This window comes from Sinocyclocheilus rhinocerous, unplaced genomic scaffold, assembly GCF_001515625.1.
Source record: "Sinocyclocheilus rhinocerous isolate Xijiao unplaced genomic scaffold, SAMN03320098_v1.1 scaffold751, whole genome shotgun sequence".
In the NCBI taxonomy this organism is placed as follows: domain Eukaryota; kingdom Metazoa; phylum Chordata; class Actinopteri; order Cypriniformes; family Cyprinidae; genus Sinocyclocheilus; species Sinocyclocheilus rhinocerous.
In genome coordinates, this window is record NW_015657293.1 from 63,574 (window position 1) to 90,390 (window position 26,817).

The 26,817-nt window shown below is 38.8% G+C and overlaps 2 protein-coding genes across 2 annotated transcripts in view; one reads left to right on the forward strand and one right to left on the reverse strand.

The window, feature by feature from the left end:
- The window catches only part of LOC107720867 (protein Shroom3-like), a 70,742-nt gene extending 52,890 nt beyond the window's left edge, over positions 1 to 17,852 (forward strand). The window contains exons 4-11 of the mRNA XM_016528696.1: positions 1,844 to 1,978; positions 4,563 to 7,569; positions 8,988 to 9,049; positions 10,391 to 11,092; positions 12,167 to 12,514; positions 14,648 to 14,738; positions 15,942 to 16,148; positions 17,505 to 17,852. Of these exons, the coding sequence (XP_016384182.1) occupies positions 1,844 to 1,978; positions 4,563 to 7,569; positions 8,988 to 9,049; positions 10,391 to 11,092; positions 12,167 to 12,514; positions 14,648 to 14,738; positions 15,942 to 16,148; positions 17,505 to 17,852 (4,900 nt within the window). The remainder of the gene's footprint in view (positions 1 to 1,843; positions 1,979 to 4,562; positions 7,570 to 8,987; positions 9,050 to 10,390; positions 11,093 to 12,166; positions 12,515 to 14,647; positions 14,739 to 15,941; positions 16,149 to 17,504) is intronic.
- An 8,196-nt stretch (positions 17,853 to 26,048) lies between these two features.
- The window catches only part of LOC107720868 (cyclin-I-like), an 8,001-nt gene continuing 7,232 nt past the window's right edge, over positions 26,049 to 26,817 (reverse strand). Inside the window, exon 6 of the mRNA XM_016528697.1 lies at positions 26,049 to 26,609. Within this exon, the coding sequence (XP_016384183.1) occupies positions 26,184 to 26,609 (426 nt within the window). The 3' untranslated portion in view covers positions 26,049 to 26,183. The remainder of the gene's footprint in view (positions 26,610 to 26,817) is intronic.

The window sequence follows — 26,817 nt, forward strand, 5'->3', positions numbered from 1 at the left end:
AAAGTGCCCTTTGCATTCAAAATACATTAATAACAAGTGCAAGAGTGGCAAAACAATTCATTTAAGTGCCAGCAATAGAGGTCGACTGATAAGTGTTTTTCTCTGGCCGGTGCCGATATTTAGAAATCAGGGCGGCCGATATATGATGCTGATTTTTTTTGGCCGATATGTTTGGCCGATTTTCTTTTTTTTTTTTTTTTCTTTTCTCATAAAAGAGAGTAGAGTAAATGTTTATTGCAGGGCACAAGATGGTAATAGTAGTAGTAGTAGTAGCAGCCTAATTCATATTAACAGGCCTAATACATGGCTCAAAACTTAAGCACCTTCTCAAAACAGTTCTGAAGCATGCTTTTTGTTTATGTTTGCTGACACACACCAGTGTTTCCCACAGACTTGCAAATGCAAATTCATTCTCTGCCAGTAGGAGGCGCTGTTGGAGCGGGAGAAGTATAGAGGTTTCCCTGGTAACGACTGTAATCAAATAAGCGCTGCGCTCACAAACGCTACTTTATCAGGCATTACAAGAAAGACGAAATGAAAATGACATCGAAGCTTTTCTGAAGACAGTCGGTTCTTATACATTCATATAAAAACACCCGCCTGCATTTTAATATTGAAACGTGCAGTGCTCAGTTTATTCAACGAAGTATAAGCCTTTTGGAAAATCTATTTGTGGCGGTCAGTTTTGATATTGTGACGGGCCGCCACAAATAAATCAATGTATGGGAAACACTGGGCACTGCTATAAGTCAAATGGCCATAATCTAAGTGATAACAAAAATTTTAAAAATACTCATATTAGCAGTGAAATGTCGCCCGATTATGTCAAACGTCATATGCTCACTGGATGTCATGACAACAAATGTCATGAGGGAAAAGTTTCAATATCTCGATGCTTTCATTTCGGACCATCTTAAAAAGGCATTTTAAAAAACTAAACAAATGATTTACAAGTTTAACATGCGTTTATCAAATTAGGAAATATAATTAGTGCTCTTGAAATACGAAATGGGGGCGGGTCCGGATTGAATTCCCCCAGGAGTCCGGACTTTGAGAATCACTGCCCTAGAACTGTAATGCTCCATTCAAGCCCAGAGTTACAGAATGGCGCAATTCTAGAAGAGCACTAACAGAGGTATGTGCTACATTTGCCCAGTCAGCTGACTGAACATGATCTTTAGTCTCATACTGGCTTTGTCTTTCTGGCTACTGATCTCACACCATCATTAAAGACCTTAGTAGGTCACTTCAGTCAGCAGACTGGTTGGGCACAAACTGGCATTGTGTGTGTGTGTGTGTGTGTGTGTGTTTGAATGTCTGGAGCAGCAGTAGGTACAGACAGTCTGCTGATCGTTTTATGAAAAACATTCATTATGTTCCACGCAGTTTGTAACCAAAAATGTTTTTGTTTTAGACAATGCCGGCATTCTTGCCATGTTTCGAAAACAGTTCAACACTCTGTGCCAAAAAAAAAACAGAAATAGAAATCTACTTCCAGCTTCCCAGAATTTTATTTCTCATTCTTATGAATTAATATTATAATATATAAATGTTCAATCTGTCAGTGACTAGATTAGGAAATATCTATTTAGAGATTCTGGTAATAAGGCAGTGCCCCATTCTTCATGGATGTTTTGATCCTCAGTGGCCTTGACTACACAAGACAATGCATGCTGTATGTTTACATTAAACTACTTTGACTTCTCGCCAAACTGTTTTTGTATTCTTGTTGAGTTTTTTGTGAAAGCATAGTTACTATATTTGTGTTTAACTTTATGCATTTGAGTTGCGTTCTGCAAAAGAAATGCATAGATTTTTATGTCTTTAAATCTCTCTTTCCCAGACGGAGTGAGCCTGGATCTCGACCTCATTCTTGGCATTCTACGAAACTGGGCGAGGGCCCTCAGGACTCAGACAGCATGATGCAAGTCACCCAGGGTGGTGTGGGAGCCCCCTGGCACCAGAGCTACCACTCCAGGTCAGTGCAACTCAAACACACCTGAAGTCTGATGCCTCTGTTTAAGAGCAAACAATGTAACAATCTGCCTTTCTTCTATATTTCACAAGGATTGCATGTCAGATTCAATCATGACCGAAATATAATAATGATGACATTTTTTTACAGTTCCCAGCAATGAAACTGAAGGATCGGCCAAGTCAGCTTAGCAATAATCCACTAACAATGAAGACATTTATTCAGAGAGAGAGAATATTACGTCCTTAGTTTGGGTTGCAGCACCTGATTTGACTTCATGAGGTGTTTCCTATAAATTGCAACCTCTTGGGCAATTTTTCCAATTTTATTGATTAATTCGAAATTTAATATTTTGCTGCAATTTTATTTTTTAGAAATCGAGGAATCACGATTTTGAATAGAAATATTACCAAACGTTAGAATTGGACAATATGCCAATGATAACAGTGAAGAGAAAAGAATGATCCAACCACATGTTGGTGCTCGTGATTAACCGCTCACGTGTGACGCGCTCTGTGAAGGACAATAAGTAGATTATATTGCAAGGTGCCATTCACACAGAATGCGGTTTTGTGTTGACAAAGATGCAACGCAGGCAGTGGAATAGGAAAAAATGCAAGAAGATTTTTTGAATGCCGTTTCAGCGAGTGCAACAGTCAAACGCGTCCATGTTTACATAGAATAAACAATGGAAAAGCAGCGCAATCGAATAAAAAAAACCTGTAAAGAACTACTACTGTATGTCTGATATTTCATGTTTGCATCATGGTGACAGGCTGAAAGCTGCTGTTCATTGTTTTTATAGAACATTTATAGTTAATAATAGTCTACTGGTGTTATACCTTCAGTCATTTTGAATTTGAATTACCTTGACTTTTGAGAATTTTTTTAAAGCATTTTCCTTGTATTATTTCTGAACATATAATATGTATAAGACAAGTTTGTACAAGATGTAGTTGTAGTTCATGCATCTTTTCTGATTTGTTTAACATTTACATCATGTTGACTACCTCATGTGTGGTGCACTTGGAAAAATAAATTGGGTTAATAAAGAAAAAGTTACTTGAATCATGTTGTAGTTACATTTTCAAGCTAGTTAAAAATCGTAAAAAATCGAGAATCGGTCAAACGTTCTGAAAAAAAATAAATCAAGATTTTATTTTTTTGCCGTATCACCCAGCCCTACTCTTGAAACATGAATGTTATCGAGCATGCCACATACATAAACTAAAATATTTTACATATGCTCTTGACTGTTTAATTTAAGTGGCATGTAGGTGCATATTCATAAACCAATGGCTTGAAAGGTCCATGAACATTAATGTTTCTAGATATGAATGTTGATTATCTCGGTCAGAAGTGGCTCTATTGTCTTTCTGTTGATAGTTTTCCTGTTGTGTATGATCATGGACATAATTTATTTAGTTGCTGCATACTACCTTGTTATCACGGTCATTATCACTGTATTTAGTCCAGAACGTTCAAGGGCCATCAATGATGACACTGAAAGAAAAACATTTAGAGTGTTTGAAGGGGACCAGAGAGCTAAGCATTGACGCACAGTCTAATGAAAAAAACATTCTTTGGGATGACACTCCCTCAACAACCCTCTGAAGGTTCCCATGGCAATGGTCACCAATAGTGTTCCACTTTTTGAGACCCGGTTGTCATTGTTTGATGGACTGACTTGTGATTGGTTGATCTAGTTCTTAGAGGGGTAACTGCAGAGCTGTTGACAATGGGTCAGTGACATCATGTTAATTATACCAGCAGAAATACCAGCGGCCTGATGCCAGCTTTCAGAGTCCGGCAATCACATACCCATAAAAGGGCAGTCGCCTCAGCAGACCCAGTGCATCACACGCAAAAACATATTGCCATGATTCCAACCTTTACGTAGCCAATTCCCACAGTCAATGAGTTTGGTAACAGATCTAACGGTGTAGATTTGTCACATTATCATTAGGCCAGGGAAGAGAGAAGAGTAAGTACGAAGAAAGGGAATCTCAATGCAAATTCACTACAACTTGATGGATTTTACAGTGTAATCGACACCAGATATGTTGTAAACAGTCCAGACATCAATAACATCAGTTGCATTGTAACAGTTATTCTTATCAGGTGTAATCTAATCTTTGTTCTTTATGGTGAATAATTGAGTTGCAAGGATAGCAAACTGAAATTGTGGCTATGAACTCATTCTTATTTCATAAGAAGTAGTAAATCAATGTCTTTGATGTCTGTCCAAGTCTTTAACAGCTACTAATTTAGCTCAGACCGACAACCAGAACAGCATCTCGATCTGCAGTTATATTATCCCAGTAAAAATTATTGTTCTTAGGTCTATTCTTATCTTTTTCCCCATCCCAGTAAAATAATGAGAATTACTTTTGTATTTAATTGCATGTTATTTTGTACATTGTCCTATCTCAATATACAACAATTCATTTAATAGAATTTTTAGTTAAACTGTTGACCTAAGTTATTTTGGGTCATTGATGTTTTCCATTTAATCTAATGACCCTAAATAACTTGAATATACAGTTAATACTATATTACTCATGTGTCTTTTGTTTTTTTTCTGCAGTGCCTCAACCACAGATCTATCGGGATTTGAGACAGGATTCCTTAGGAAGAGCCCAGATCAGTACAGTTCCCGGGGCAGCATGGAGAGCCTAGACCACACTCACCCAGCCTACAGCTCCTGCTATCAACTATCATCATCCAAATCCTCCAGTAGCATTGATCATCTGCATAGCAAGCGGGATTCTGCATACAGTTCCTTCTCAACCAGCTCCAGTATCCCAGAGTATCTTGCAGCGGCACCATTGTTTAACAAGGAGAGGTCATATTCCATGGAAAACGTTCCACAGAGAGAAGGGATGCAGCAGGCTGATATACGCTACATACGCACTGTGTACGACCCCCAACAGGGTGTGTCTGAAGAGCATGAGATCAGCTCTGCAGCCCTTATGAGATCCAGTGACAGCAGAGCACAGTCTAGAAGTGGGAATGTCTCAGGCCAGATCTGTCATCGTGGCAGCAGTAGTAGTGGAAGCAGTGGGAGTAGCGGAAGCACCTCCAGCTCACAACGTCACAGTGTTGGGCCAGTCTGGGATCCAGCGCACAACCGGCACTCCTATGAGAACCTAAAGGGGGCTCCAGCCCCTCCATTACGCAGTGACAGCTATGCAGCATTTCGCAATCATGAGCGTCCCAACTCCTGGTCAAGTCTTGAACATGCTCGGTCGCAGCGGGCACTTCACAAGGGTTCCTGGCATCACTCGAGTGGTTCTGTGGCAACAGGAAAGTCCTCGTTTGGTGCTGAAGGTCAGTTGCACACAGTCATAGAAAAAAGCCCTGAAAGTAGCCCCACCACCAAACCTAAACAGGGTTTTCCTCAGGCTGCACAACCCGGTCGCCTCATGTTACCCACTAGTATCTACCCTGTTCCACCTCCCGAGCCTCATTTTGCACAAATTCCAACCAGCAACCCAAGCTCTGGAACTGTATACCCAGCACTGGCCAAGGAGAGCAAGCACAACAATCACTGTGACCACTTGGGTGGACCAGTAAAAGAGGACAGGGTCACCATTGAAAACGGATACCAAAGCAATGCTCCTAGCTCAAACCCTGTCCAAACTCATGTTTCGGCACAACCAAAGCTGTCCGATAGAGTGCAAGATGACACTCAAGTCAAACCTGGTTTTTATCGACCTCATTGGCAACCACAAATGCAGAAGTCACAAACGCCATATGTACCCCAGGAAAGGAGGGACCCTTACACCCCTGTGCAACCAAGAGGAGAGAGACCAAAGTTCTCTCTTGGTATGGAGGATTACAACAACTATAGGCCACCTCAAGATGAAGAACAAAATAAATGCAAAGAGCAAAGCATCCATCCAGACCCAGTTTACACTGGGAAAGTTTCACAGGGACAAGTTGCTCAAACACACAGAGGAAACTTCATGCAAACTCAAGGAAGTGACCACATAATAAAACCTTCAAGGCACTACAGTGACTCTAGTGCTCTCCAGGAGAGAGGTCAAGACCTGGATCACCCCTTGACCAGATTGGAGAATGCACTTGCTGAGGTTCAACGATGCACCAGTCCCGAGAGTACAACTAGCCAATCCAGTTTCCAAAGTGAGCGTAGCATGTCCGTGCTGGAGAAAGTAAGTCATTTTGAGAGACAGCAAGTCAAACCTCGCAGTCATAGCAGCCTCTCCCACCATGGTTCTACGGCTCGTCCGAGCCAAATGCCACGACCTTCCAGTGCCAAGAGCTCCTTCTCTGGTGTAGAGGATTTGCGCAACATGTTGGAGAGAAGCAACAGCTCGGTTCCTCATGGGAGAACTCAAAGTACTTCTAGCATGGCAAGTTATGATGGACACATGGATGTGCATCAAGATTTCCTAACAAGACGTGGGAGTAGTGATCATGTCCAACATCGACAGCCTGTTGTTGCCCATAAGACCTGTCTTCAAAGAAGTAAGAGCACCTTTCAGCTTGGTGAGGGGAATGGAAAAGACATCCATGGGAAAGGTGACATTCATGACATCTTGGGCACCATCCAAGACACATCTTTTAACAGAGCATATAGAGACAGCATTAAAGATGCCCAGTCTATGGTTCTGAGGTCAACTTCCTTCAGAAGACGTGACCTTAGCTTTGACCCTCCACCAGTGCCAGCTAAGCACATGTCTCTAGAACGAAAAGGACCCAGTACAAGTCCAAAACCAGCTACAACATCCCCACACACTCCAAAGGAACGTCATGTTGTTCCTGTTGAAGCACCAAACAGAGCCTCTACTCCTGACCTCCCCAGTGTCCCAGCTGTTGGACCCCCAGTTATGCGGATCTGTGGACGCAAACGATTCACAACGGAGCAAAAAAAGCGATCGTATTCTGAGCCTGAAAACATGCATGAAGTTGGAGTGTTGACTCAGGAAACCAATCAGGCTGACAGGAAGGTTCAACAACAGTTTCTGGCAAGTGAGACGAGTGTTGCGGACAGACGCAGGATGTTCGAGCAGGTGGCGAATCGTAACGCTGACCCCAGATTTTTCTCCTCCAGGCCTGATTTGAAGCAAATGCAACAAGATGCACTTGTTGAGTATATTGAGCGCAAAACAGGTAGAAGAGTAGACGGACGTCCAAACCGCCCACATAGCGCTTATCTACAGTCCGCTTCTTCCTCTTCTGCTGACTCACGAATCCTCATCTCCACCCCAAGTATGAGCTCTTTGCAAGAGCCAGCATATGATGGCCTCACTGGTGGTAAACGTAAATCCTCCACCCTTCCAGCTGGAATGCAAAGCTCCTTTTACCCCCTTAGGGGAAGCCACAACCACACACGGCCTGAGGTTTTTGGCCAGCAGTCAGAAGGCACAAATCCTGGATCTCAAAAATCAGGCCCAGTCCTGACCAGACATACCCTTCCGCAGCACTTGGAAGTCTCTTTTGAGAGAGCCACCTCTGCCAGAAGCTCAGGGAGGTCAGCTTCAGCTGAGGATTTGCTGGACCGTAGTGAAGAACGTCCCATTTCTCAGCACTTTCGATCCAAGTCATCTCCTGTGGAGAACTTTAGTCAGGTAACACTCATTTATTAGCTGGGTGAACTTGACTGTGTCATTGGTTAGATCATTGAAGTGACGTGACTTCATACCACACAGTTAAACAATAATGTTCATGGCAGAGTAAATTTGCTTATTTTAACCCTCTTATTGGATAGTTACAACTGATTACTCACTCAAGAGTTTCCTTAGATAGAAAGCTAATGAAAAACCCTCAGAACTGTAGAGAATCAGCAGTCATAAGCAAACTATAACATTTTTCTTCCCACCAACTTTTTTAAAAATGAAAATGGTCATCATTTGCTCACATTTATGTCACTAAAAACTTGTATAATTATTTTTTCTGTGGAATGCAAATGAGGATATTTTGAAGAATGTTGTCCATACAATAAGAGTCAATGGGGTCCAACTGGACCTTGTTTTTGACACCAAAACTTGGACTCATTGTATGGACAAAAACAGTCTTCAAAATATCTTCTTTTTTATCTTCCACAGAAGAAATTATGTCTTGACATGAGGGTGGATAAATAATGGCATTTTAATTTTTGGGGCAACAGTTAAGCTGGTGTTCAGTGATAATCAGTGTATACGTTTTCAGACAATTATGGTACTTGGTGGTCTGTCTGTTATAGGGCAAAAGAACAGTCCCTTTCCTATAGATGGGCAGATAATCGTTTTTGTACCCACTCCTGGTGCTCCACAGGAAGAGGCCAGTGCTCCTCACTTCCTGTTTGGTGCCACAGAGCCTGGGTTTTAGTCAGAGATCTGACAGATGTGCAACAGATAACTGCACTCCTTCTGTGCCAGAGGGGAGGAGTTGGAGATAATGGACAACCCATCATGGTTTTGGGTTTAAAATATTTGGAATGGTTAAGAAAACCATTTATCTAGGAGAATAATTATCCTTTATGTAAACGATAATGGTTCTGGTATGATGATGACCGTGTACAGTAGACGCACAACTATCCTGTGAAATCCCAGACTATTCCAGCAACGCACAATTGGAAATGGTTCAAGCAGGAGATAAAATACCAGCATGATGACATTGCTACTTGCTGATATTGTGACTTTACATAAACCTAAACATTCTGGCCATGAAAAAAGATCAAAACCAAGCACACCATTCAGGTCACAGTCTTTGCATCTGTTCACAGTTCATGCTAATTAAATACGACATAGTTCAGCTATGAGGATGTTGTCATGCTGTGTCTATTTTTATTAACTGATCTTAGTTTATCAGTAGTCATGGCATGTGCTTGAGTTTAAAATTAACATTAAAGTACCAACGTTCTCTAAACTTGAGGTAATCATGAAATAATGATTAACTGATTGTTCCTGGTGAATGAAACTTCACTATTTTCACCTCTACCAGAAAGTGCTACAATGTCACCTGCTCATAAAAATATTATTTGTTCTTTTGTTCTCTTTTTGTCTAGGACTTCTTAGCCAGAGACCTTCAGTTGTTGAGAGTTTCCTCCAAGGAATCCTTTGAAAACAGGTTTGTGTATACATTAAAAAACATTCACTTCTCATGTCTTACAAATAAAGTCCCATATACAACATGTGTAGATATTATTCTGCACAGAATTCACATACTAAAACAATTATACATATAAACATTTTTTCATTGGATGATCTATATTTGCATTCTATAGGCTTTAAATTAAGACAAATTTGCATGAGGAACATTTTTGTTCCTTGAATTGTGCAGCCCTTTAAAGAGCAAGAATTTCTTTGCAAGTTCAAAACTATTTGAAACAGAGTTTTATGGAAATATTTACCCATAAAAGGTCTTAAATTAAGGACCAACCCTTAATCGGTCAGTGGCAGTGACAGAGTCCCGCTGCAGCTATTTTTGAGTTTGTTTTGTGCCATGCACAAATTCCCACCAGAAGGATAAATGATTTGCATTTAATTTACTTTAAAAAATGACAGGTATTGGAAACCAACATAATGATGGTACTTTCCCATTTCATATGCATGTTTTAAAGGCACAATATGTAAGATTTTCATAATCAGATATCCAAAAACTACTTGCACAGTGTGGTATATTTCATGCAGTTCTGTATTTATGTTATCCCAAAAGTTCCCAAGGATTTGTAAATCCAGAGAAATTCCAATTTTAAATAATGACTCGTCCCTAGTCATTGTCGCCTATCAATGACGTCATATCCGCACTATCCTCAGTTTCCGCTTGTAGTAACTATGGCAACACACAGACACAAATGCTGCTATACAGTTAAACTAAATACATTATGGCTGTTGCGAATAAAGTGAAAATGAAATGAAAAGTGTTGACCGCAGCATTAAATTTAGATCTGCTTAATGTTGCGCCATTATTTTTTACACACGTTTTTACAGTGTTGCGCATTATAACCAATCACACACGAGTCTGTTGAGCTTATGAATGCAATGGCCAATCAGAGGCGTTCAGAAGAGTTTTTTGTTCACTGCACGCCTGACTGAATTCAGCTCTCACGCGAATTCTCTCATAAACAACAAAGTGCAGATGTAAGTATGATGTAAGAGATTCATTCATCAAACCGTGTATAGACATCTTTACTGATTATATGGGGAGTTTTTTGAGAGTGCTTAAACTCGCGCTAGACTGAAGTCAGTCATAATGTTCTTTGACAATGTAAATGTTCTTTGCTCGCATTCTCTTGTATAATTTATTTGCTGCTTGAATAACTGTGGAAAGTACATGTAATAAAAAAATAATAATTCATTACCTCATCCGGGAACATCCTCCTTCATAGCATCATCAAGCTTCGCCTTTGTTATTGTTTTGAAAATGCGACCTCGAGTGGCGAAAACTTACATATTGTGCCTTTAATAGGGTGTTGGCGAACATGGGACACAAACAGCCATCAAGTTCAGCACATATGGAGAGGAGTTACCAGCTAAACCAGGGTCCTGTCCAGCAAAACGCACCTGTGTTGAGGCGTGAGCGTCCGAGACATTCGGACCGGCCTAGAGCGCAGAGTGCTTCAGGTCTGGCTGCGTCTGTGGGACTCCCTTGCCCTTTCACCTCTCCAGGCACTGCTGCCAGCCTCGACTGGCATAACGGAGACAGACTGCATCAGCCCAACCTGGACTCTATTGCATTTCCCGAAACTGGCCCACATAGTCAGAAGAGTCCACTGGGAATGGTGCGGCAAAACTCCAGCGACACCAGCACTTCTGAAGACACCCTGAAGGACTTCCCGTGTCCGGTGGCCACTCCATCACCTCCACACCCAGAGGTCACGGGGTCACAACTTAGCACAAGGCTGCAAATCCTTCCCATGAGCCCGGTTTCCCCAACAAAGCCACTTCTCTCTCTTTGGATCTCAGATTCTAACCTTGTAGATGTTCAGAGTATAGCTGTGTCTCAAGATGATGATGAAGTGTTTTTTGTGCCTCCACCACCGCCTGCACCACTGCCCATCAGAGAGACCGAGATTACGGAGGACTTCCCGCCTCCTCCGCCTCTCACACCCCCAGTCGAGGAGAACGTGGAAGTGTCTTTACAGCATCCGGGACTATTACGACCCATCAGGTAGAGACACTTCTTGTTGGTCTGGAAACAAGGTTTCTATCAACTAATCAGATTTGAGGGATTAAGGGCTTGAACAAGATGATTTTATGTGCCAATCATATCCCTCGTGATTTTTTAAATGTAGGTTAGGGTTTGGCTTATGATTTGTTTGATAGGAATGTTGTTCCAAGAACAACAAACGAACATGTCAATCACATTCACCATGCTAAAATGTTACAGTACAGTCACATTTAAAGGAGTGTTCTGGGTTCAATACAAGTTAAACTCAGTCTGCAGCATTTGTGACCATGTTGAATACCACAAAAATCAATTGCAATTCGTCCTTTGTTTTCTTAAAAAAAAAAAAAAAAAGCAAAAATAATGGTTGCAATGAGGCAGTAAATGTAAAATATATTTACACAAATTAATATAGATGTTTGCTAAGTAATATTTATTTTAGACCATTTTTAATATATTTTCAATCTAAATATATTTATATTGTATAAACTAATTTATTTATTTATTTAAAAAAAAACATTTTGCATTTACCCAAAAAGTATTTTAAGTTTGGAAATGTATTTTCCTGACACTTGAAGTACATTCTGTAATATATTTTGGCATTTGAAGGTTTAAACTAAATATTTTTCCCATTTGAAAAATATATTTCCTTAAATTGTGCTGCTTACAGCATATATTTCTAAATATATTTTGGCCAGACTCCATATGGGTAATTAAAATGGAAGTTTTCTGCTTTTGGAGCAGAATTTAAAAGCAGAAATATGAAGCTTTTTAAACTGTTTTTCAGTTGTGTTAGGTTCGTTTGCTTTTTTTTTCACTGTAAAATCACTTTAACACATGTATTGTGCATGTCTTGTGACTGCACTATTGAAACAGTTAACAATTTACAAATTGGCTCCATTTACTTTCTTTGTAAATGCCTGATTTAACCCAGATTTTGCTTGTGTTTTATGTTTTTCAAAAGAAAAGGAAGGAATTGGTGGAAATTCATTTCTGTCATGCCGTCGATTGTACTGAACCCCGAATATCCTTCAGCCTCATTACCGTAACATGATTTTCTGTCATTTTACATTGCAGCAACCGTGAGAGTCTGACTGACGCAACGGCACATCCAGAGCCTGAGCGGCCATCGAACGACCGCACGACTCCCTCGGTGAGCCCTGACAACACCAGCGCTGCCTCTCAACCCCAGCCGCCTGTCAGCGCTCCTCCAGAGCAGGACGCCTCTGAGATCCTGGGTCCCGACTACCATCTGCTGTCCAGACGAGAGCGGACACAAGCCGAGCTGCTCGTGGAGACTTTAGCCCGAGAGCTGGTGAGCCACGACAAATCCCTCACCTCGCTCCTGGACACCTGGGCAGGTAAAACCACCCTGGATTTGATGGAGGACATCTTCCCATCACACAGCAGCCATCTGAGTGACAGGTGAGTGCTGAACAGATGGTGAAGGTAAAGCACAGGAATCATGTATATAGCGTTACCCAATAATCAGGTGGATTTCATGCTCACAGGACCAATAAACACAAGAGCTCTTTGTTAAAAGCCGATTATATTAGTGCTCACAGGTCACGGCCTAATTTTACTGCGTTAACTCTGTTGTAAAGATAATGACACACTTCTGTATGTTTCCTGTATTTAGTGCATAATTCACTCATGTTCCTTAGAAAAAAGCGACTGTGGCGGTACTGTGGTACAGAGATGGTTTTGGATGATAATATTGTGGTGCTTTGATGTATACCATTAACTCAATGATTGCTGAACTCATTTAGCATATTATTTACATGGTACACAAGGTATTGAATGACTAATATGGGCTTTTTAATGGCTGTTAATGATATCTAGAAACCAGGATGCAGTGTTTTTACTCTTAGCTAAAACTAAAACTATTAAGAATTCTTTTCCAGTAATTTAAATAAAGGAGAATAAAATAGAACAGAAATGTTAGATGAAATTCTTCAACTTAAAAAAAATAAATAAATTATAATCATTGCCTTGGCAACTAAGTGAAAAGAACAAGTACCAAAATTACTAAATCTAAAACGCGAATAAAAAATATGTTATATAAAACCTAATAAAAAAAATTAACAATAATAATAATAATAATAATAATAATGAAAACTAAAAATATAAAAAAATGATTTTTATTTTTTATTTTATAATTTTATGAATTTTATGAAACCAAAATTACTAAATCTAAAACGCGAATAAAAAATATATGTTATATAAAACCTAATAAAAAAAATTAACAATAATAATAATAATAATAATGAAAACTAAAAATATAAAAAAATGATTTTTATTTTTTATTTTATAATTTTATGAACTTATCATTTAGTATTAATAAATACTCTAATTGTATATAAATAATACTAAGATGGCTGATATGTAAGTAAATGGATAATAATAGCTCAAATGGTCTAATAGCCCAAAATCTGTTACATAAAATATATTCAAAAGTAGGTGTTTAAATCTTTTGACGAAATTATTGGTAGATTTAAAATGGTATTTCACCAAGCAGACATATAATATAAATTGCTATATCATTACTCCAAGTAAAGAATACCGTGGTCCAAAAATATGGTCTTACATACTAAAAAAAAAAAAAGCTTCAATGTAATAAGATATCCATGTGCTCATATAAAACAAATACACTGATCTAAGGTGCCATATTTTACCATCATTTGAAAGAAAACATGAAATATATTCATTGAAAACAGGATTTGTAGCTTTATGTCCAACACAAACATACCAACGGCATGCTTGGAAAGATATCAAACACATGGGAACTCATAGATAAAACAGATGAATGTTCTCTCACCTCATATATCCAGAAAACGGATGATCTTGATTAGTTTTGTCAGATTTTTCACAGTTCGTCTCTCACGCTCTCCGGTCTATAATAAGAGGCGACGCGCTAATGAGCGCAGGACTACACTGACATCTAGTGGCCGATCATGAAATACACACATTTCACCATCTACCTGCTGGATGGACAAACTTGTGACACGCACAGATACTAGACACAGCTTTGCAGACATGCTCATAAAATATATTGTTTAATAACAATATTCAATTTTCTTTCTTAAATAAACTTTTTAGTTTTAGTGCATTAGGATTATGCATGCATAAATAATTAACAAAACTGTGAAAAGTATGGTACTGCCATGTATGTTTTGGACATAATACCATGAAAAAACAGCTTTTTGCACATATACTAGGATAATAGCTTGTTTTTTACATTTATGAATTTGGCATTTTGCTTTTTATCCAAAGCAAATACATTTTCCTAAATCGGTTTATGCATTTATTTACTGTATGTACTATGGTAACAGCACAGTAAATTGTTTTAAAACATCTATCTGTCACTTATAAAACCGTTTTACGCCTGATTATACGTGGTGTGTGTTTGTTCTGTTGAGTCGCTGAACTAAACGTGGAATTACGTGTGCTCTGTTTGACACGGGGAATGTGGATTTGAGCCATTCTCTGTCCCTCTATCTGACTAAATAGGGCATTCAGGAGTAAAACTCTTTGTTTGGTGTGTTTGACCTCCATTAGGGCTCAGGATGGTCCAGATACTCCCTCTCAGGCTGCTTCAAGAAAAATGGAAACCAACCTGGATGACGAAGAAGATTACTTGAATCAGAAGGTCAGATACACATTTATAAATGAACATATAAAAAATAAATAGGAATAATAATTAAGAAATGTACGTAACTGCAACCTATCAATTATCAATACATTTCTAATGTATGAATATTCTATACATGCATTTTATATATTTATGTATGTTTCAGCATCTAATAATAATATTAAAACATCAAAAAATAGATTTATATTTGTAATGCATAAATATTTTTATAGAAAGATTTAAAATATTTTTTACATCTAATAATAACTAGGAAATATATTTTGATAGGTTTAGTTATTTATATTTGTAATTTATAAAAATTTATAATTTTTCATTAAAACATTTATGTAATTATTATTTTAACATTTAATTATTTCATTATGATTTCAATTATTTGTAATGTCTACAAATAACTAAGAAATATAAGTAACTAAACCCTATCAAAAATATCATTATATTTGTAATATTTTTATACATAGATTTTGTATATTTATGCAAATGTTTTAACATCTAATAATTAGTAAATATAAGCACTCACCAAATATAAGCAACCTACCAAAATATATTTATATTTGTAATGCATAAATATTTTTTATTTTTATGCACTTTTTATGTTCCTTTATGTAAATATGTTTTAACATCTAATAATAACTAAGAAATATAAGTAACTAAAAGCTATCAAAAATATTTATATTATAATTTATAAATATTTTTTATACACACACACACACACACACACACACATATATATATATATATATATATATATTATAATTATATATTTGTTCAAAAATATATGCATAAATATTTTTAATATTTGTATACAGAAATTGTATATTTATTAATGTAAATATGTTTTAACATTAAAAATTAACTAGTAAATATAAGTAACTAAAATCAATCAAAAATATATACTGTAATATATAAATATTTTTATACATATATTTTAGATTTATGTAAACATGTTTTAACATCTAATTTTTTGGCCACTTTTGTACATTGTACATTTGTACATTTTGTTAAGATACATTTGAATTTGATTAATTTATTTGCTTGCTTGCTGTGTGGTAACAATGATTGCATTGTTTACACTCTCATACTGGATTCATATTGTATTCACTGAATGCAGTGGCACATAAATGAGCACAATGACACAAAGCCATTCTTCATTTCCCCGAGTCAGTGTTTGTTGATGGTGCAGTGTTGTGTCTGGTCCTGTAGGTGGAGCTGTTGCAGGCGCTGCGGGTGAGCATGCGGTCGCTGCAGGGGGAGAGAGACGGGCTCTCGGAGCAGCAGAAGCGCTTCACGGCTCTGGGCGAGAGCATGGAGGCTTTGGTTCAGCAGCGCTGCAAACCCAACGAGAGAGAGAAGTACCGCATGTTCGTCGGAGACCTGGAGAAGATCGTCAACCTGCATGAATGTTACATCGTGTTTTCTTTGTTTCTTTTTGGTTTGGCTATTGTCTTCTACCGTAGAAATATAATAAAGATGTTTTATTGAAATTCGGGCCAAGCATATATTTGCTCGTGTGACAAGGATGATTTTTCATGTGAAGAAGACCATGATTTTTTTTTTTTATTGGAAAGCGGTTTAAGTACAAAGCCTGGTTTACATAGGCATAATAAATAATAGTCTGTTGCATTCAAATTCAAATAGCCAACATTGTGAATATGGAAACATTTGGATTCGTGCCAACTGAGAGAGTAAGAAAGAGGATTATAGGGCCAAAAAAAAAAAAACATCTATATAAAATATATATGAAACTATAAACTATAAATAAAATGTTTTATTTCAGCTAGTTGCCAAAACAACATTTCTCATTTTCATTTAGTTAAACTTGATGCGCAAAAATGAATAACTATATTACTATACATAATTTTTACAAAAAATGACAAAAATGCACAACAAAATGACTAAAACTTTGACTAAAATAAAATGAAAAGGCAAAATATGAATATAAATATAAAGTATAATAATATAAAATATAAAATCAAAACTAATTCAAAATATTAAAAAGTATAGTATTTCAATTATACTACAAAATAAATTAATGTAAACATTTGTGAATTGTAAATATATTATATATAATATAATTATAGTAAAATAATGTTTAGAACTAAATGGGACATTTTTGCTACTGTAACTTTTAAGACTTCTATGTAAACACTGTTTTTGCCTATATGAGATGGACAGTAATGAAAAAGAATTATTGATCATTTTATATGCAAATATGGTGTTTACATACAAGGTGTACAAGGTACAGCAAAAAGCAAAGCAAAAATGTCCTGCTGCTGTCGATCCGTTATATTTAGTGCTGTCACATCCATGCAAACAATGTTTTTGCAAAGTGGTATAACTAATGACCTGCATTACAGGTTTACAAAACGATTTGCGCTGAAATGTGGTGCACAAAACTTCAGACCGATATGATCAGGCATGTTATAAATCATCAAGCGTTTCAAAAGAACAAGGAAAATGGGATTATCTGCTTTAATACGCCAGTGAACAAACAAGGATCTGGTTTGTAATGTAATCAGTCTGACACATCTACTGCCCTGCAAAGCCACTTTTACCCATCCTGTCTTAAATAAACATGTACAAAACAACGATTAGAGATCATTTTAGAAGATTACAGCATCATAAACACTTTGCCTTTGGGAGACGCCAACATCACGCACATAAACACACACTGTGCTTTAGTACTGGGATAGTTATGAAGGTCAATTTAATGCATCCTTGCTGAATAAAATAATTAATTTCTGATATGTTTGTGTGTGTCTACAGGAATCGCTGCAGCTGAAGAGGAAGCAGTTGTGCAGTCAACAGGAAGACGCTCGCGAGCTGAAGGAAAACCTGGACCGGCGCGAGCGAGTGGTTCTGGACATTCTGGCGAGTTACCTGAGCGGCCCACAGCTGCGCGACTACCAGCGTTACATCCGCATCAAACCCGCCCTTCTGATTCGCCAGCGCCACCTGGACGAGCTCATACGGCAGGGGGAGGAGCAAGTGCAGAGGCTGGAGGAGACCCTCCCCGCTGAGTCCCGCCCAAAGAACACTGACTCCGCCCCCCAAACGCCACACTGTTTTAACTCCACCCACTTGCCACGTCCCACCACTGTGACCTCACTCTGACTCCGCCCATCATAGAATGATGTCACTTACAGCTGAGGACGAATCAGATTCAACGCAATGCACACTGACAAGTGCCTTGAATGAAGGAGACTATTTCTGACTTTTTGAAGTATGGAAGACCATAACTGTGGTTTATCTACACTAAGCAAATGCACAGTGCATTTACACTACATACTTGGCGTATAGCAGAACACTGAAGCACAATGCAAATTCAATGGCCCAAAATGCCTCGTTGTGATTGGCCGAAACACAAATAATTTCTAGCCCCTGAGCACTTTGGAACACTTGAACCACTATGACGTCACAAATACAGGAAACTATTGAACACGCAAACACTTTCTGTCTATTTGAAATTCCTGTTGTCGATAAAGGCAACAGCTGATTATTTATGATTTTACATTGTTTAGAAACTATTTTGTACTCTGTACGTTGCTGTACATACTCAATCCCCTCGTGATTTTAAAATGTAGATGGTTAAAAAGCAGAATAGATATTGTATTTTTGTAAGCAAATGACTAGCGAGGGTGTTTTTGGGCGGCTTTAACAGGTCCTCGCGATTTTAAAATGTAGATGGTTAAAAAGCAGAATAGATATTGTATTTTTGTAAGCAAATGACTAGCGAGGGTGTTTTTGGGCGGCTTTAACAGGTGCTATTATACCTAAATCAGAAAAAATAATGATGGTTCATCAGCACTTGAACACAATATCAGTACTTGGTTTCAATAGTGAATAGGATGCGAAAATTCCGTTAAAACTGAATATTATTCACAACTCGGCTGCATGCAGGGTGTTTTCTTCTACTTGGTTTGATCACAATGCACATGCCCAACTATTTTGCCAATATATTGTATTTTATTTGAATTTCTGGCTGTTTTTTATTTGGAGAACATCTTTATTTACGAAATATCTAACCCCTGCACATCTGTATGAAAAGGCCGCAATAGCAGCAAACTGTAGATGCTCGTAATAGAAGCATTTCTATCGGACTGTTCTTGTATAAGAGGCAGAACTGCTGTTGTGAACCGATACACATGCAATTGTTTTTTTGTTTGTTGGGGCTAATCTGAAGAAACCGTTCAGCCTTGCCTTACACTGTTTAAAAGCAAAAAGAGCACAATTGGAAGGTAAAATAAATCTATTTTTGAAATACAACCTCATTGTTTTGCAGTTGCATTCTTTGCAGTTTTGTGAATTCTAATAAAAATAAAATACTGAGACTTTTTGTTCGATCATGTCTTGTAAACATACTATGGAAAATGATAACGCTGAAGTGACACTTAGCATGTTAGTATATTAATAAAATTGTTTTAATTAAACAATCACTCATATTTCAGCACTTTTATACCTAACCAAAAATAAATGAATCCCACACACTGCTATAGCTTGTAAATCATATTTTAATGCAACGTTGTCATGGAAATTGGTCATCTGGTCAGAAGGTGTGGGAATACATTCACCTTTATCTTGAAATGATCTCTTTAGAGAGAATCAAGTCACTTGATAACGGTCATAATATGGTCGGTACTTCAAAGAATACTGCAACAGGAAACTAGCGAAACTGCCAAACAAACAATGTAATGGTAACCAGATCAGGGTAACGGCTAAACCCTGGTGATATGCACTACTTTATCAAGGCTGAGCAAGCAATCTGAATCATTTAAACAGCAGCATGAAACCACGATATGCCTCATAAAGGTTCAGATATTATGGCATGATAAAAATGTAGCATGAAGCACAACCAAAAATGCTGAGAAAGATTGCTTGATTTCATGCTCCAACAATGTGATTGGTCTGTATCTTAATGCATTGAATCAAAGGTCAAGATGGTTTTACAAAGATCAAAGTCTTTGTCTTTTATTCAAATAATAACCCTGGAACTTAAAGGTGCATCATAAAGTGTAAATATTATGCAAGACTCAATGCAGAGCAGAAGCACAGCCAACACACCCGGACACGTCGAAACATGTCAGCAAACACATTTCATACCCACAGATCAGGCCGTGATGCTTCCATGGAGTTAAAAAACGCTCAACTGTGATAGAGATAAAGAAAAACACCCAACTCCACCGATCAGATCATACTAAACCCTCCTCCCAAACTCTGTTTTTCTGTATCTCTCAGATCAGACAGAACACACTAAAACAGGTTTAGCCCAGCATGCAAATCATCAAGCCTTGAACCTCAACAGAGAACTTCCAATCCCACCTCAACTCACTCCATAAAATAATTCTGAGAAAAACTAAAAAAGAGAGAGAGAGAGAGAGAGAAAACTTGACCTAAGTCACTCGGATGCTTAAGCAACGCTTCAGGAGGTCTGTGAGTTGCGGTTGTTTTGGCATCTCCTCAGCAACAACTGGAATGTTCTTATAGATGGGTTGGAATTTGGAGGGGTTTTTCTATATCGCTCATCCAGCATATTGAGATAAGGAGGAAAGGTGAGTTAAATATTAAACGGTCTAAACCATCTAGGAGCTTATCTGTGGTATTTATCACGAATGCATACAGTGCTGGAGAGCATCAAAGTGTGAGATCATGTGAAGGTAGTCACCAACTGCAACATCCCAACATGAAAAGCAAGAACAAAAACCGTAAATGAGACTGAAATGCTCACATCGTCTGCATAGTTTCCTAGATTCAGTACAAAGGGGGCACAAAAAGTGTCCTACACCTGCAGAGCTCAAGGGTAAAAACAATTACAGGGCACTGGACCAAAGATGTCCCTGCAGAGGAAATGAAAAACTTGTTATGAGCAGAACACGTATTTAGATGATCCTCAGTCTGAGACAACAAGACTGGAAATCTAATTTGTGTCAGTGCAAGCAAAACACTGTTGCATATAAGACTTGTTTAAGGGATAGTCCACCCAAAATTTAAATCCTGCCATCATTCACTCGCCTTCATGTTGCTCCAAATCTGTATGGCTTTCTACCTTCTGATATTTTGAAGAACTGCATTGTTTTGGAGGGGTCCAAAACAACATTGGACCCCATTGAAATTCATTGCTTGCATGGACCAAAAAAATCCAACAGGTTTGGAACAACATGAGGGTGAGCAAATAATGAAAGAACTTTCATTTTTGGGTGAACTATCCCTTTAGCATAATGCGTTCATAATACAAGAGAGGTGTATAATATCGGCCACACGGTTTCAAAACACCAAAATGTACTAATGACGTTCACAGAAAACACACAAACCCAGTTGTGGACATATATAAGGTTACAAAACAAGAAAAAAAACTTTGTACCATTCGATGCAAGTTTCCGTATTTTAATTATAAAATTAAGTGCTTTTTCACCAGCAAAAAGTGCCACCATTGTGAGGGTCCTTACAACAATCTAGCCGCTAAAACAAGGCTTCTGGACCAGATGAGACCCTCAAGTGAGAATTGTGTTTGAACAGTGCAGCGATAGACGTATGTCTTTTGACGTTCACCTTGGTTGTCGCAGGTCTTGTGGACAGGTTTGCTGGCATTGCTGGACTACCACTAATGCGTTTTTGTGGTGCACCCAGAAGTTCTAAGATGTCCCGTTGTTCGTCTTTGCTCAGATATTGCCATGGTCTCTTCCCACTGCTGTCCCTTATCCGCACATCAGCCTTGAACTTTTGCACCAGGAGCCGAATGACTTTCTTATGGCCATGAATGGCCGCCAGGTGAAGCGGCGTGTAGCCACCCAAGGTCTTTGCGTTGACATCCAGAGTCATCCCGACTTTGTCGACGCCGTACCACAGCGTGTTTAAGACGCGATGGTCGCCATGTTTGGCGATCCAGTGGACGACGGTGAAGCCAGATATGAAGTCTCGCTTGCTCAAGAGGTTTGGGTCGTCTCGGAAGAGAGCGTAGATGTCGGTCCATGTGCCTGATGCCGCTTTGACAAACCAGTCGTGTTCTCTGGGGTCAAGAGGGATGGAGGAATGTTTGCTGCTGAAGGAACCATCGTGCACGGAGGTTGATAAGCTTCGCGTGGATCCAGCGGGCGATGAAAGGTCTCTGGAACTTTGTCCTCGGCTAGAGGACTGCGAGACTAAGTTTCCCATGCTTAGAGTCGAGGACAGCAGCTGGAGACGGTTGTGCCGCGCTGAGATGTTGTCCTCTGGGAACGGCTGATCAAGGTCTTCTCCGAGACTCCGACACATGCGACTCCGCAGACGGGACGTCAAGCGGCGGACGATGGGTCCGTGACGGGTCTCTGGCGAACTGCTTCGCGTAGACGCCCTCGAGTCCTCGTCAACGAGGTGACCCGTCGAGTGGTGCATGGGTGTGATGGTGCGACTCTGTTGGTGGAGTTGCGAAAGCAGTCTTGCTTCCTGAGTGCGACGCAGGAAAGTGCGTACATCGTTCCCGTCTTGTCCTGGGACAAGTCCCTGGTCGCTGGAACACTCATTGCCATGCGGCCAACCGGTGTCGGGTGGAGTAGAAAAAGGGGATGGGATTGAGACGCTATCACGACTTGAGGATAGACTCGATGGGCGACGGATCTGCAGGTACATTGCAGGATCGTCAACGAACAAGCCGTGAAGCTCATATTTGTCCCGCTCCTGGATCGGAAATCCATTAAACCCTACGTTTGGTCGTAGTAGACTATCATTGCTTCGGCTTAAGCCAGCTTGGTTGTACGTCTGGGAGAGTATGTGTGGAGAAACAGGGCGGTCCAGAAGGCAAGGTGAAGACTTGTATATGTGAGACTGTCCGAGGATCGAGTGCAAAGGCCATTCTTTGATGTGAACGTCTGAGGTGCTTTTCCTTTCAGCAGTAGGCGACACTCTAACCTCGTAGTAAGCACAATGCGCAGGGTTGACAAAGAATTGCTCGCAACCATCTGCTTCCCTTAATTGTCTCTGTTTGGCAACGTAAACACCGTTGTGCTCCAGCTCCGTTGCCTCCCTGGTTGCTTTCAACTCCCATGGCTGTTCATAGCTCTGGCCGCTCCCATTTGAGCGACTGTCCGTGTCAGATGGGGTTGGTTTCAAAGGGCAGGTGTCGTTAACCTGCTTCTCACAGGAAGTAGAGACAGAAGGTTGTTCCCTCCCATGTGGTGATGAAGTTCTGACAGCTTTCTCAAAACTGGGAGTAGAATCGTTGTTATTGTTGGTGAGGATACCAGCAACTGGCAGGATTTCAACGCAAGTCGGGATGGTCAAAGCAGCTTGTGGTTTCCCACTCACCGCTTGTTTTGAGTCTCGTTCCGGCTCTCGGTTCTTGGCGACGTCTCCGAGATGCACACGGTATTTTTTCCTCAGCACAACATGAGACACCCCCTCCTCCTGCCTCACAGTCGCCACGGAGTTCACATACCTCTTAAACAACTCCCGGTTCTGCTCTCTCCCCTCGTCTTCTCGCAAAAACCGCTTGTAGTGGGTTAACAAGTCCGCGTTTCGCACCGTCCCGCCGTTGTTGATGATGAAGCGCAGCACGGAGTCTTGTGTGAAGTCGGTGGCCATGCTCGCGCCGTGTGAATCTCTCTCGTGTTATCGCGCAATCAAACTGAACTGAAGGAGCTGACAAACGGTTTCGCTTGTTGAGATTGTAACTCCGCCCACGGGTTTCTCTCAGTTCCACCTGCGTGCTGAGCTTACCTGCGTACTGCAAACATCTAATATCTATCCATCTATGAATGCATGTATATATTTATGTATAAATTAATTTGTCTATTAAAAACTTTGGTATGAAGTCTGGTAATGACCATATTAAATAAATCTTACTACTAAACTGCTAAAATATACTGTACTGTATAAAATATGATCAAAACTTCATTTGTTTTCAAATATGTAGACTAACGTTATTATAAATTTATGTATGGATTTATTATTTATATTGATACACAAGCATTAAGTAAGCAGTGGCACCTTGATGTATTTGGACACATTTGAGACGATTTGAAAATGTATAAATTCCACTGCATTGGATAAAAAAAAAGTTGTATTTATTATATAGGCCTATATAAAACAGCAGCACACTTTTCAATGAAAAGATTTCACACAATAAAATGTGTTTGTTTTAACTGATAAAATATAAGTAGGCTACTGCTCAAAACTCTTGTAGTTGAACATATTCATAATTAATGTGATGAACTACACCTGTGTGAACTTGACGATAACTGACTCCATCCACTAAAACATACATACATCCACTGAACACTGACATTCATGCAATGAAAATATAAACAAAGTTAATGATGGAAAAAGATTCTGAAGCATTATTTTTGTTGCTGTTTTTTATTATATGAAATGCACCATACGAAAATGTAATATATGACATACTGTACATTACCCTATATCAAGAGTGATATTGCCATATGTGTTACCTGCAAGATCATGTGTAATTTTCACATATATACATTCTAGGTCAAGTTCGTTACAAAAAAATCCCCATAGTAAAATTTACTTATGTACATATGTTAATAATATCTATTCGATGGTTTTATTTAGCAACCATGTCAACAATATATATTTTATATATGCAACTTTATTAAAACAACATATATACAGAAAATCTGTATGTTTATATGTTTTTGTAATAAATGTTTTAAAAACGTGTGTATATTTTATTATTTCTTACATAATATCAACATGTATTGACAGGTTTTTGAATGGATATACATGTAGATGTCATATGTCCAAAAATGTATTAGACATACACTGGAAAAAAAATGATACTAACTTTTTTAAGGTAAGTGGTTGCAAACAATTTCTTTTAGCTACATTTAATAAAAAAAAATATATATATGTTGAAAGTTAGTCAACTAAATTTATTTAAATGTAGCTAAAATAAATTGATTGCAACCACTTACCTTTAAAAAATTTAGTAAATTCAATGAATCATTTTTTTTCAGTGCATAAATATGTAGGCTACATTTTTTTTTGGCTAGATGTATGTTAATATATGAAATTGTTTAATTTTTACATCATATATGACAATATATTTCATTACCAGAAATGTGATTTATGTACATATTACATTTGCATATGGGCAGCCGCAGGAACATTTCACTGCTCCATCTGTGGAATTTGCTTGAACTCATGCTACCTTATTAGATAAAACACTGCAGTTGCAGTAATTCAACAAATTCTTATTTGAATAAATAGCTACATTTTCATACGTCGCTAATTCACTTGCCATTGTAGGCTTTAGATATTAAATAACCTTTTCTTTGGCAACTCATCCATCATCCATTAGCTACAGCACATAAATGGTACACAGAACACAACAGATGACGCAGAAGTCTGATCATGACCCCTCAGTTTCTCTCTTTTGTTAATGAGTGCAATGAGTCCACAGTAAAGATCTCAGGTTTCATTGTTAACAGGGATCCTTTAGCACAGCATTATTTCTCCACAAACACACAAACTCAGAAAAACGACAAGACAAGAGCAGCTCAGTAGAGATTTTCATTTATTCGAGCATTGGGAGGTTTCTCAGCAGCGGCCCGGACTGTCATCAGCACCTCAGAGCAGGAGAGAGAGCTTTCGGCAGGAAGGTTATGATCAGCAAAGGAATGGTGACAGCCTAAAGCTTCTTCTGTTAGTTCAGAATCTTACGCACTTTATTCTACTCATTACAACAGTTACATTACTAGGTTTAGAACAAGCGACAAACAGATCATCTACCCAAGTCACGCCATGTGTGGTCTAATGCCACGAACAACACTAGCTCATCTTTAATGCTCAGTATAAGGAAGTGATAGGGACATTATCACCCTTCAAAAGCTCTCTCTCACACACACACACACACACACACGCAATCAGACCCAGCCGTAAATGAATGTACATTTGTACAAAACTAATATACATCTTTAGAAATGCCACTCTTTAACTACGGCCTTAAAAAAACAATAATAAAAATAATATGTAAATATATATTCATTACTATAAATATATATTATTTATTATTATTAAATAATTATTTTATTAAAATAATTTTGTATTATTTTAATAAGCATTTTATTTAATAAAATAATATTTAAAAGCACTCAAAAGTGTCGAGGGCTGTGTTCGACAGAAAAAAAAAAAAAAAGTGAGAAAAGACAACAGTGAAAGTTACAGATGAAGTCAATGACAGGAAACAAAATTGGCAAATACATATAAAAAGAGACAAACAGGAATAATACCAGTTTCCACAGATGGAGGGAAAAATATTTCTACTTTTTTTGCAAACATTTTTCCTTTATATATAGATTTTTTTCTGCTTTTTAAAAAGCCTTTTATGTTTACGGTTATGAAATGGCATCATGCACAGTGTTTTTTTTTGTTAGTATTTTTGGCCTCTCTCTTGCTCTGAGGTGAACCGATGAACGCGGCTGCTGCGGTGGTTGTGTGATTGTTTAGCTGTTTCCTCTAGGTTTCTCTGACCGGCTGGAGAGGAGGGCAGGGGGAGGAGCCAGCGTTCTGCTGTGTTTCGGCAGTGCACGTGGGCGCCCCCTCCTGGGGACTCTCCTCATTGTACAGGCGCTTGATCCCGTCGAAATACTCGTCCACCTCCATGTGTTCCACCTTCCGCTTGGCCGAGGACTTGCACGCACGGGTGTGGGTGGTGTTGGGGTCAGAGGGCGCTGTCGAGGCAGGGGAGACGTGCCAGGGGGGCAGGACTCCCCCGTCCCGAGGCTCCAGGGCGTTCGGCGGGGGATGGCAGATGTACACAGTGTTAGGAGGCAGGGAAGCCGTGTGCGTGGACAGGCAACGTGCAACCAGCTCTCGACAGCCAATCAGCTGAGAACTGTCAATCTGAAAGAGGAAACCGAAAGAAAATGATGATGATATACACTACCGTTCAAAGGTTTGGGGTCAGACAGTCTTTTATTCAGCAAGGATGCATTAAATTGATCAAAAGCGGCAGTAAAGACATTCATAATGTTACAAAACATTTCTATTTCAAATAAATGCTTCTTTTGAACTTTGCATTTATCGAAAATTCCATAAAAATACGAAGCAGCACAACTATTTTCAACATTGATAATAATCAGAAATGTTT